Source organism: Petaurus breviceps, unplaced genomic scaffold, assembly GCF_028583685.1.
Source record: "Petaurus breviceps papuanus isolate PSGF00001 unplaced genomic scaffold, PetGlider_PUasm1.0 37, whole genome shotgun sequence".
NCBI classification, from domain to species: Eukaryota; Metazoa; Chordata; class Mammalia; order Diprotodontia; family Petauridae; genus Petaurus; species Petaurus breviceps.
Genome location: NW_027186296.1, coordinates 31,507,389 through 31,520,115, shown reverse-complemented (window position 1 = coordinate 31,520,115; position 12,727 = coordinate 31,507,389). Strand labels below are relative to the sequence as shown.

At 36.1% G+C, this 12,727-nt stretch overlaps 1 protein-coding gene across 4 annotated transcripts in view; it reads left to right on the top strand.

The window, feature by feature from the left end:
• The window catches only part of LRRC49 (leucine rich repeat containing 49), a 199,634-nt gene that overhangs the window by 15,403 nt on the left and 171,504 nt on the right, over window positions 1-12,727 (top strand). For all 4 annotated transcript variants that reach the window (XM_069098179.1, XM_069098177.1, XM_069098178.1 and 1 more), the window contains one exon: window positions 7,270-7,336. In XM_069098179.1, the coding sequence (XP_068954280.1) occupies window positions 7,270-7,336 (67 nt within the window). The remainder of the gene's footprint in view (window positions 1-7,269; window positions 7,337-12,727) is intronic.

Here is a 12,727-nt window from a genome sequence, read left to right as displayed (position 1 = left end):
TGCTTAACAAGATAAAAATGCAATACAAAATAGATAATATTAATTTGTGGTTTTCTAAGTCCGTATGTTATCTGTAGGGATTTGTTTCTGTTGAATTTGACACCACTTCTTTTGCAACTCTAATAATACAAGATGTCCCAAAAGTCTCAGTGCAGCTGTAAACTATCAAAGCTTAAAGCTGCTCTAAGACTTTTAAGGCTTTTGTTGGTAAAGGGAATTTCCCATCCAGAAGTTTCCTGAATCATTGAAATCACACATGAACTCCTTATCCCTTTATGAATCTAGTTGTAAATATAAATGAGAGGTAAAGTGTATAGAACTGACCTGGGAGTCCGGAAGACCTGAGTTCAAATCCTGTCTTCTGATATACTGGCTGTATGAACCAGCAAAAATCACTTAACTAGTCAGGGGCCCTGGCAACTTTCTAAGACTATAAATGTTGAACATCTGCTAATCATCACTGGTGGAGTCAATTTACCCTTTTAGGACTTGACTGCTTCAGTGAAATCACAGGTCTAGATTTTTTAAAGAGGTTCTTAAGAAAGGGATTGCCATGAAGAAAATGGGACTTTAGGAAAATTAGTGTGGACTAAAAGGATTAGAGCTGGGCTTTAGGAAGACTAGCTAGAAGAAGATTGTAGTAATCCACATATAAAATAATTTGTTGTGGACTGGAATGGAAAATAGTGAGGGAATGGAAATGAAAGAATGGCCAATTTCTGTTTGACCTTGTGACTAACTGGCTATTAAAAGTGAATGTAAGGAAGAAGATGATTCCAAAGTTTTTAAACTGAAAGAATAGTAATGGTACAATAAGAACTGAGAAATTTGCAAGGAAAGCTAGTTTGGGGGATGAGTCAGATAATGGTTTGGTTTTTAGATAGGTTCTCTTTGAAATGACTGGGCCAAGTAGAAATACCATGTATAAGTTGGAAATAAAGGACTGGAGAAATTATGATTAGAGATGTATATATTAGGATGAAATTATAGTTGAAATTGTTAGAGGGAGTGATTTTTCTGAGTGAGTGAGTGTAGAAAGAAAACAACAGGGGACTGAATCCTTGAAAGACACCCATATATAGAGTATAGGAAGAGTTAGGAAAGCATTGATCTGGAATGTAGTAGGGAAATGAGGAAAATGTAAAGAGACAGTTTCAAGGAGACTCATGCTGTTGGCAGATCAGGGAAGATAAGTACTGAAAAAGGGCCTTTGGATTTGGTTAGAAGGATACAATGAGGGTTTGGGACAGTAGTTGGACAGCAGAGCCCACCACTGGAAATCTAGTGAGATAGGAAGAACCTCCTGGATACCATGATTATAAGGACGAAAAAAGTTATATGACTAATGAGTTGTGGCTGGCCACCTGCCTTGATCGCTGCCTATTTTGGCTTTGATTACTGTTGTACATACTGTCTGTCATGACTGTGCTCCTAGACAAGCATCATGTTGTCTGGTCAGGTTCCCAATATATATATAAGGTTTTTTTTTTTTTCATTTTTCAAATGCTTAACTTCTGCTTTACAAAATTAATTTCCACCAGAATTTGAGTTACAAATTTTCTCCCCTTTTTCCCCCTACTCACCACCCAGCCCCACAGGATATCCCCTCCTCCAATCTGCTCTCTCCCATATCTTCTCCCATACCCCCTTAGACTTTTCCAGTAGGGCATGGTGGATCTCTATGCCCCAGTGCCTGTATAATTTCTCTCCCAATTACATATAAGATAGTATTAATAACAGTATATATGTATATATAATTTTTAACATTTGATTTTAAAAATTTGAATTCCAGATTCATTCCCTTCCTCCCTTGTTACCCACCCTTACTAGGAAGATAAGCAGTTCAGTACAGATTGTACATGTGTAGCTAATGCAAAACATTAACATAGTAGATATATTGTAAAAGACTGACTCTATTTACCTCCCTCCTATCCCACCACCCACTTGTTCTATTCTCTACTTTGATCCTGTCCCTTTTCAAAAGTTAGTGCTTCCAACTTCCCTCCCCTCCAGCCTGCCCTCTTTTTCATCATCCCCTTCCCCCTACTCTCCTGTAGGGTGAGATACCCTATTTAGTGTGTATTTCATTCCCTCCCTGAGCCAAATTCAGTGAGAATAAGGTTGACCCATTCCCTTTTGCCTTCCTATTCTTCCCCTCCATTGTAACCCTTTTACCTTGCCTCTTCTTTATGAGATAGTTTACCCCATTCTGTCTCTCTCCATCTCCTCTCATTTTTTTCCTCTCTCACCTCTTAATTTCCCCATTTAAGGATCATCCCTTCCTATTAAATTGGTCCTGTGCCCTCTATCTATGTATACCTGTAAGCATATATACACACATTCACACATGTATTCATACACCCATATACCCACCGATATATACATTTATATGCATGTATATATATATATATTTTTATTCCCTTCAACTATTTTCATACTGAGAAAAGTTTCATCAGTTACAATTATCGTTTTTCCATGTAGGAATGTTAATAGTTCAACTTTGATCAGTGGCTTATGATTTCTTTTCCCTGTTTACCTTCTCAAGCTTCTCTTGCTTCTTGTATCTGGATGTCAAATTTTCAATTCTGGTTTTTTCATTAAGAATGCTTGAAAGTCCTCTATTCCACTGAATGACCATATTTTCCCCTGAAATATGATACTCAGTTTTGCTGGGTAGGTGATTCTTGGTTTTAATCCCAGCTCCTCTGCCCTCCAGAATATCCTATTCAAGGCACCTTGATCGCTCAGTGTAGAAGCCGCCAGATCCTGTGTTATCCTGATTGTATTTCTACAATGTTCAAATTGTTTCTTCCTGGCTGCTTGTAATATTTTCTCCTTGATCTGGGAATTCCGGAACCTGGCTATAATATTCCTAGAGTTTTCTTTTTGGGATCTTTTTCAGGAGGTGATCAGTGGATACTTTCAACCTCTATTTTGCCTTCTGGTTCTAAAACATCAGGGCAATTTTCCTTGAGAATTTCTTGAAGGATGATTTCTAGGTTCTTTCCCTGATCATGGCTTTCAGGTAGTCCCATAATTTTAAAATTATCTCTCCTGGATCTATTTTTCAGGTCAGTGCTTTTTCCCATGAGATATTTCACATTGCCTTCTATTCTTTCATTTGTTTGGATCTGTTTAACATCATCTTGATTTCTCTTAAGGTCACTAGCTTCCATTTGCTCCATTCTAAATCCGAGGGAACGATTCTCCTCTTTGAGCTTTTGAGATTCTTTTTCCATCTGGCAAATTCAGCTTTTTAAGGCATTCCTCTCCTCATTGCCTTTTTGAGTCTCTTTTGCCAATTGAGTCAGTCTGTTTTTTAAGGTGTTATTTTCCTCAGTCAGGCTGTTGACTCTCATTTTTAATTTTCTTGCATCGTTCTCATTTCTCTTCCCAATTGTTCCTCCACTTCTCTTATCTGCTTTTTAAGGTCCTCTCTGGCCTGTAACCAGCTCGTGTTTTCCTTTGAAGCTTTTGGTGCAGGAGTTCTGACTTTACTGTCTTCCTCCTGTTCCATGCTTTGCTCCTTTTTGTCCCCAAAATAGGAGTGTAATGTTGGAGTCTTCTGTTTGTTTTGCTTCTTTTGTGTGGTCATGTCGCTCCTCAGTCACTTGACCCCTGGGCTTTTTGCCACAGTAGGACTCTGCCACCAGAGAGGGGAGCTTTCGTCCCAGTGGGCATTTTTTCAGCTGCTGGAGGTATTAGTTGGGTGCTCTCTCTGAAGTCTCCACATGCTCTGGCAAGCTGTTCACACACCCCAGGACCTCCACCCTAGACTGCAGTCTGGATCCAAGAAGGTTAAAGCAAGAGTGATTACCCCTCAGACTGGTGCTTGGTCCCCCTATAGACTGCAGGCCAGGAGCTGAAGCTGCAATGTGGCGCTGGCTGGCTGTGCCTATGTCTCAGTGGCTTCTCGCCCCAGGGGCAAAAGCCATGCATGCCCACTTACTGGGTCCTAAAGTCCAGACTGTACTGACTTCTCACTTTGTCCTTCACATCTATGTGTTGATAAATCTGGAAATGGCCACAGCTGCTAGTGATCTGGAGTCCCTCTGGCCAGTGGCTGGTCAGGCCTGCCCTGGGGCTAAAACCTTGGCTGGGAGTGGCTGGGCTTGGCTCCCAGAGCTCTGAGCTGGCTGCTTGCTGCCAGCCTGCTGAGCTATCCTCAGTGGGAGGTTAGCTTCTCTGTGTCATTTTGTGGGTTCTGCAGCTCCAAAGTTTGTTTAGAGTCCCCTTTTCACATGGATTGGGGAAGGTGGAAGCTGGAGCCACGGTGAGGTTCTGCTTCTACTCCACCATCTTGACTCCCCCCCCAATATGCATAATTTTTTACTGAAGAAAAATTAAGTCTGGAGTTTGAGAGGCCTATGAAAGGAATGAGTGGGCATTGAAGGTCAAGCATAATCTAAAACCAGGAAGGTCCACACAGTAGGGAGATACAGGTGAGTCAACAAGAATGGCAGCAACAGAGTTATGACTTCATGAGCTAGGGCAGATAATGTTTGCTCTTTGCTGTGCTATTATGTTCAGTATTGTATGTAACCAGGTCACTATAAAACTTGCAAAGTAGTCCCTGGTTATAGCAGGGTCCCAGAGATTTGTCTTTCAGAGAATTTTTTTGAAGGTGGTCACTGAGTTTCACAGCATGGTTTTTGACATAATGGTAGCAGTAACCAGAGTACAAGGGATAAGGTGATAAGGAAGTGCAATGTTGTATACTTATTTAAGATGTTTGGCAGGAATAGAAATGAGAGAAATAATATTGTACTTAGAAGGAATAGCAAAATCAACAAAACTGTTTTAAAGTTAATTTTATTGATATATTTTATTATCATATCACTTTCATTTCCTAATATATTCCATCTCTCTTTCAAGAGCCATCCTCTATAATGAAGACTAAAAAATAAAAAAGTAAATAAAAAAGCAGTTCAGTAAAACTAGTCAGTATATCATTTAATTCTAATAGCATATGCAGTGTTCTACATCTGTAGTTCCATAGTTCTACAAAGAAGAAAAGGTATATTTTTGTATCTTTTTGGGGTAGGTCAAGCTTGGTCATTATAACAACAAAGAGTTCAATTTTAATTTTATTGTTGTTTTCATTCATTTTGCAGTAGTTATTGTGCATATTGTTTTCCTGGTTGTGCTTACTTCACTGTGCATATACATTTCCCCACATCTCTGTGTATTCATATTAATCAAAATATCATTTTCAAGTTAGGAGAAACTTGAAGCTGTTTGAAAGTAGCACAGGACAAAAATTTAAGATGCATGAGAAGGGCTTTAATTATGTAGACAATTATGTCACAAATCTCAGTCTCTAGTTCTGACATTGTCCTCTAGACTATAATTTTTACCTACCTAATAAATATTTCTACTTGTATCTTAGACTTAGATATGTCTAAAATTGAACCCCTTTTTTGACTCTTTCAGCTCATTTCAATAAATGTTTATTTTCCTTGAATTTATTTTACTTCCTTAACTTTCTTCTTTTCTTCTATTATCTGTTTTTTATTCTTTTTTCTCCACCAGAGAGAATGTTCTTTAGGCTGTGAAGTCCTAAGGAATTTTCCAACTTTCACTTTTTAAAAGTCGATGAGAACATTCTAGAATAGGATTCTAATTATTTCAAGTCCAAGGCAACAAATACATGATTTTTGTATGTCTGTAGTGGCTGCTGCCTCAGAGCCTGGATTAACAACTGTTCCTCAGCGTTTTTGCAGCCAGGGTGGTAGTGGCAGTGTTCCCTGGACCTCACTGGCTTATCTTTCATTCAGTTTCAGTTGCTGCCATCACTTGGGAGAGAGAATATTTACTCAATGATTTGGCACTTAATAAATGTTTCTTTAATTGGTTGTTTCAGGTTTGGTGGATCCATGACCTGGAACTTTAATTAGACTTATTTTCCTACTGTTTCCATTGAAATTGTAGAAGGGAGAAGTGTACTGTCTGTATTTAAAGTGCAGAGGGAGCCTGGGCTGGCCAGAGTTCTACTAAACTAAGGAGATAAAAGGAAGAGTCAAAAAATACGTTTGGAGAGGAAGAGGCATTTGTCCTTAGTGTATTTGGTAATTCAACAGGTTTTAGCAGAAAGGAGTGGTAGTTCTAGAAGAAATTTAGAGAAGAGTTAGAGTTGAGAGAGGAGTTAAGTGTGAGCTTGATGGGTATAGAGATTAAAACTTGGATCAGGAATTTTGGGTTTGGAGAAGAGGGATTAGTGAAGTGGTAAGTTGTAGAGAGAGAATGAATATTAAAGATTCAGTTTTTTTCACAAGCTGGTAGACCAGACCCTTACTGTTATATATGAAGGTAATATACCTTTAGCAGGTCTAAGTTACAAGAAACTTCTTTAATCTGGTTGATTCCATGACTAATTAGGGTAGGACTTCCAAATTCCATGTAGTCTCTGCTTGGTCCTTCAGTCAACTAGAGAGTGTTAGGAGATTAAGGCAAATATATTTAAAGTACTACAGTATTCAATATTTTGATATAATGTAACAAAGAATATTAGTTCTTAGTATTACAAAGTTATTTCATTTCTCTTGAATGTATGATTTTACAAGGTTTGCTGCATTTTAATATATAATTTTTATGATTTATTAGCATAATTTTCTATAGGAAATTATAATATATTTGAAATTATAATGTATATAGAAAATATGAATTGACTTGGAGAATACATTTGACATAAAAATTAATTCAAAATCCAAAATTTTATGACTTGCTTTAAGTGAAACATATCTATTATATTTTGCTATTATAAAACTGAGCCTAATATTATACTTTATGACTTGCAAACAGTTTTCTATTTCATAGCAACCCTGTGACACAGGAACTTTAAGTGTTGTTATTTATATTTTATAGATAAGGAAACTAAGGCTCAATTACTTACCTGTGGTCACATAGTAATTATGTAAAGTGATATTTGAACATAGATCTTCCTGTCTCTAAGCATACTGTCAAGTACATCAACTAGAGGTGATTAGTCAATTCTGTTTTATCTTAATAACTAATAGGAATAATAATTGGTAAGATTAAGGGACTAGACTGGTCTCAAAGGTGCCTTCCAACTCTTAACATTATTTGCTGAGATGAATACTTTTTCTGAATAGCTGAAAAAATAAATATGGAAAATGAAATTTTACTTTGGTATATAAATCAGAACAAGATGGAAAGTAGAGAGATTTCTGAAGATTTGTTTGAGGGTAAAGTTTGTAAATGGCTTTTTATCAGTGAAAAGCAACTTTTGTCCAAATTTAAATATTTCAGAATTAAGAAAATCTCAAATCTGGATAATCTGAAAAGCCTGGATGTATTGGATCTTCATGGAAATCAGGTATACCTATTTTATTTCTTTGGAAACAAAGTCAGAGAAATGTCTATTTCAAGTATGTTTCCTCTTAGTTTTTGCTTTTTTTTTTTTTAAAGAAGATCCTATATATAAAAATTTCTGAGGACCCTTTTACTGATTTATCTGAAAATTATACCTTCAAGAAGCAAAGGTACATACTATCATAGAAACTCCTCACAGGAATAATGGCAAATTAACTTTGTTAAACAGATAATTCAAAATCCTGACCATGTTGATTTTTGTTTATTGGTGCACCTATCTATGCCCAGTTATATATCTATTCTTATTTTATCTCTGTTGTGTCATTCTTTTGGTGGGAGTTTAGGGAAACAATATATGAAATTTGGTATTTGTGGAGTCAAGAGTAATATAACTAAATGGTGGTTATATTTTCCCTTCTTTTTATAGCAGGTGTTCCAGGTAGTGTGTATATCAGAGAAGTGGTTCTTCTACTGTTTATTTCGTAACCAAGTCTTGTTGATTGTTTCTTTATCATCATTGTTAAAGTTTATATAATACTATAATGTTTGCAAAGCACTTTACATTCATTATTTTACTTTTGACATATTTTACTCATGACATCGCTTGAGTTACTTAGGTACCATAGGTCTTATAATCCTCATTTTAAATGTGAGGAAACTGAGACTCAAGGATGTTAAGTATCTTACTAAAGGTTATGTAGCTTTTAAATATCAGAATCAGGATCTGATCCCACCCTGGTCTTCCTGGCTCCAAGTTCAGCAGTCTGGCCATATTGTTACCACCTGAATTTAGGCTCTGATCACCAAATATAAGGATTGCTAAAATATTCTCTGACGCTAAAAATTCACACTTTAGAAAAACAGTATTAAAAACTGTCACTCCATCTGTTATGCACCTCTGTCTCCCCTTGTATGGTGTACTTTTGTTAGCTAGCAATCTTGCCTATTTCTAGGCCTGGCTCTGGTGGTATTTTATTCCTTAATTTCTTATGTGCTCTCTACTGTTACTTTTCATTCCTTTTAAAATTCCCCTTGTGTTCCTAGCTGGTCTACCTTCTATCAGTTTTACACTCTGCTGCCAGTCTAGCCATTCTGAAATGCCTAAATTTGTCACATTACTTACAAGATAAAGGACTTAATTCTGGTGCTTGATGTTTTCTAGGACCTGCACTTAACTTATTTTAACAGCTTTATCTCCTATTACTACCCTCTATAAACTCTGCTCTAGCCAATCTTCTCTCTTCATTTCCCTGAAATACGCAACAATAAATCCCACAGTGGCTTTGCTCTATGGCTTTGCTCACTCTATTCTGTCTGCCCATTTCCCTGTTCAAATGATAGGTTCACAGAGTTTAAAGCTGGAAGGAACCTCAGATAATCTGGTCCAGACTTCTAAATTGACAAGTGAGGAAACTGAGGCATAGAGCTCATAAAGGATTTGTCACAGGTAGTAAGCAGCAGAATAATAAATGAAATCTGGATTCTCTAGACTTCAAATCCAGTACTCTATCTCTGTGTGGTAGAAACCTTTGTCATCCTTCAAGGTCTTTTTTAACTCTTTATGACTATTCTTTATGGCCTCCACAAATCTATTTCTTTTCAAAAACTTTTATATTATTTGTCATCTTTATGCCATGATTTGGCATGTAATAAATCTGTAGTTTTGAATTGCTATTTAACTTTACTTTCATGTCTTTTCTGTCATCAACTATGTTGTCAGCTCCTTGTGAAGGAATAACAGCATTTGTAGCACAAGAACATTGTAGACACTTAATAAATATTATTTTTATTGCTTGAGATTTATTTCTTTTGAGTTAAGTAATTATCATTAATTAAAATGTATATGCCTCTAGGTTAAATAACACATTAAACTAGTTGTGTGCCTCACAGGGTTATTGTAAAGATCAGATAAAATAATAACCCTGTATTAGAAAATTGTGTTCTCTTTGTACTATTGCCCATAAGAGGTTTTGAGCCTTTACAACAATTCATAATTTATCATTACCCCCCCAAAAAAACCAAACTATGTGCTGTAGAGAGCAGAGCAGAATTTTCTGATATTGAAAAAAAATATTGAAATAAAAGGAAAAGCAATATTAAATCTGTCTCTTACTGCCTTCTCCTATATTTTGTACCCCAGGTAGCTTCTTACCTTCTTCCTGGGACTATTCAATTTCTTGAATACCTCTCTGTTGCTTCTCGTTGCTACTAATGATCTCCTGTACTCCAGGAATATAGGAAGCAAATTAAGATGTCACTTGAGTTCCTTTAATTTGTCCAATGTATGAAATGGGTTAGGACTATACTGGTATATTGTTCTTGTAATTTCATGATCAAGTTAAAATTCTCTAATGAATTTTTGTTTAATTTCCATGGACAGTGGACAGTGATGGTCTTTGTACAAATTTGAATGTTTTGTTCTGATTTTGAACTTAATATTTTTATAATACTTTAATGTTTTTCAAATCAGTTTCACATCTTTTATCTCACAAGATCCTCACACTAACTTTATGCCATCTAGCTCCTAATTTCTATTATTTCCTGAACTAGGTTTTGAAACTCACTAGCCAATCTTTACTCCTTTTATGTTAAAAAAAAACTAAGGGAAAAAATAAAAATCCAAAAATGAAATCAGGTTGTCTCATCTGAAAAATATTCTAGTTAATTAAACTTTTATGAAAATATTTTTTGCACCAAGAAGAAAACCAGGATAAGAGAGGAGGAGGGAATACTATACAGTCTAATTTAACTTTGTACCTTCATTCTAACAAGATAGCTTTAATTCAGCTCTTTAAATCCTTTAGTTTACTGTCTTACACATTTTTTATTTATTTTATAAAAGAAAGTCATAACTTACTAACTCAAATTAAACATATCTAGTCACATTTTCTTGTAATAGATAGATCCATATTAGGAACAAGTAATGGGAGATAAAAGAGATATATGCCTGAGCTATTTTCAATATTTTCAGTAAAAAGGAAGTTGGCTTTAATATATGGCCGACAAACTTCTCGATTTTACTTTTTCTCCTTCATTATCAGAAAAAAGATGATGAATGGAAAATAAAACAAGCATGAAACAACTCCCAAGATAAAATTGTAAGCTATGAATGATACATAGTTTAGCATCCTACTAGAATATTCATCAGCTTATTTTTGTAATACTTATTTCAAACCATCATCTTCCTTTAGAAGATCAGATGTAATACATGTCTGTACAATTTAATTTTTTAATACAAGGTATTCACAATTTCTGTGTAAAAATGAAAATTATCAGAATCAGTTTTTTTTTTTTTAATGAAGCATTTGTTATAGTAGGGAAGGGAGGGAAGGGAAAAAAACATAAGCACCTACTATGTGCCAGACACTATGTTAAGAGCTTTGCAAATGTTATTAATAGTGTTCTTTTATGTATTTAAACTTTTACTGAATTTTAAAATCAAGAAAACTTATTTTTTCCCAAGTATTTTTAACACATTCAGATGCATAGAAAATAATTATAGAAGCAGCATTTTGATTATGGACAAAATTTATACATGTATACATGTGTGTTTCTATGTCATGGTATCATTGAATGGAAATATATCTTAGAAGTCACATTATCAACAATAGTCGAGATTTTATCTAGCTCCATTCCCTCTATTGTTAGATGCTTGTAGGATCTAGGATACTTTTGTTTTTGACGGTTCTCAGAACTGACTAGCTTTGAAACCAACTTGAATCCCAGGTCACTGAGGGACTGGCAGTTTAACTGAGGCACTAATTTTGTCTAGCCCTGACAGCATACACAGAGCCCTATGTTGTCACATTGGGGGAACCTTATTCTCTATAGTATACATTCCTACCCTGGAATAGCAGCAGCTCCCTAGGCTAAGCCAGTACATATAGAACTCAACAACAGAAATGAAGTACTGAATTGCTAGATACAGCAGAGTTGAGGTTTCTCAGAAGACCAAATTCTATTAACTACTTGCTTTTAGTCAATGCATGCAGAGCTGAAGGCTATAAGGTCGTAGTAGCATAGATTTAGCACTGGAAGGGGCATTAGAGGCCATTGAGTTCAATCCTTTTATTTATTTTATTTCTTAACTTTCATTTTACTTAGTTTTACTTTTTTTCAATTAATCAGTATTGATTTTTTTTTTCTCTCCACTCCCCCTCCTTAAGTGGGGAATCAAAACAAAATTAGCCTTGTAACAAATATACATAGTTAAGTAAAAGAGAATCCTGCATTGGCCATGAGCAAAAATGTATCATATTCTGTATTTTGAGTCCTTCATCTCTCTGTTAGGAGGTAGTCAGCTTGCTTCATTATTGATTCTCTGGAATCTATTTTATGGATGAAGAAGCTGAGATACATAAATGACTTGCTGTAGCAACAAGCACCCTAGCATACCCAGGAGGGCTGCTAGCACAGATTTTTAGATCTACTTTTCTAAAGGAAAGCAACTCAAAAAGGGTTAACAGTCTTACTTTAATCAATCAAACATATATCATTTACCTAGTTTAGGGGAAAAAGTCAGCCCCCTGAACTTGAGAGAATACAAGCAGAAGTTACAAGAGAAAATAACACAATTCAGTAGACAGGGCTTCTAGCTATCTGACCATTTCATCCATACCTAGTTAGTCACCAGAGAGAGAAGCACCAACATCTGTATTTTCAAAGCTGGGGGGCTCAGCAGCTGCCCAGAGTCTTATCTGGGCAAATCACACAACTCTTCTCATAAGTGAGCCCCAAAGCAAAACCTCTCCTCAGAGGTATATATAGCATACTCCAGGGTCAGAAAACATCACAACCCTCATGATCCACTTGACTACAAAGTAACAAAAATTGTGCCTTCCTGAAAAACAAGCCTCCCTCAAAGCCTGCTTCTCCTGTGGGCTCTGCTCCACTCTCCAGCAAACACTTCCCACCACAGACTTCATGTGACCACATTTGGCCTATTAGGGGGCAGAGTGTATTTTCAAATCAGGAAAGGTCCTTAGGTTCAATTTAGGCTTATTAAAGGGCAAGGAAGATCTTCAAATTATTATTACCATTACACTTGCCCAGAACCACACAGCTTGGAGGTGGGGTTTGAACCTAGGTCTATCAGATTTGCAGTCTAGTGTTCTACTCAGTTGGTTAGGTGAGTTTAACGTGCCAAATAGATGAATAGAATAAAGAAATAATTGGGAGGGGTGACTAGGTGGCACAGTGAATAGAGCACTGGCACTGGAGTCAGGAGGACCTGAATTCAAATCTGGCCTCAGACACTTAACACAAAACTGGCCATGTGACCTTGGGCAAGTCACTTTATCCCAATTGCCCCTCCAAAAAGCAAAAAAAAAAAAAAGAAAAGAAAGAAATAATTGGGACTTCCAGTTTGCATCTTTTAAGAAGAAATAATTGGGGT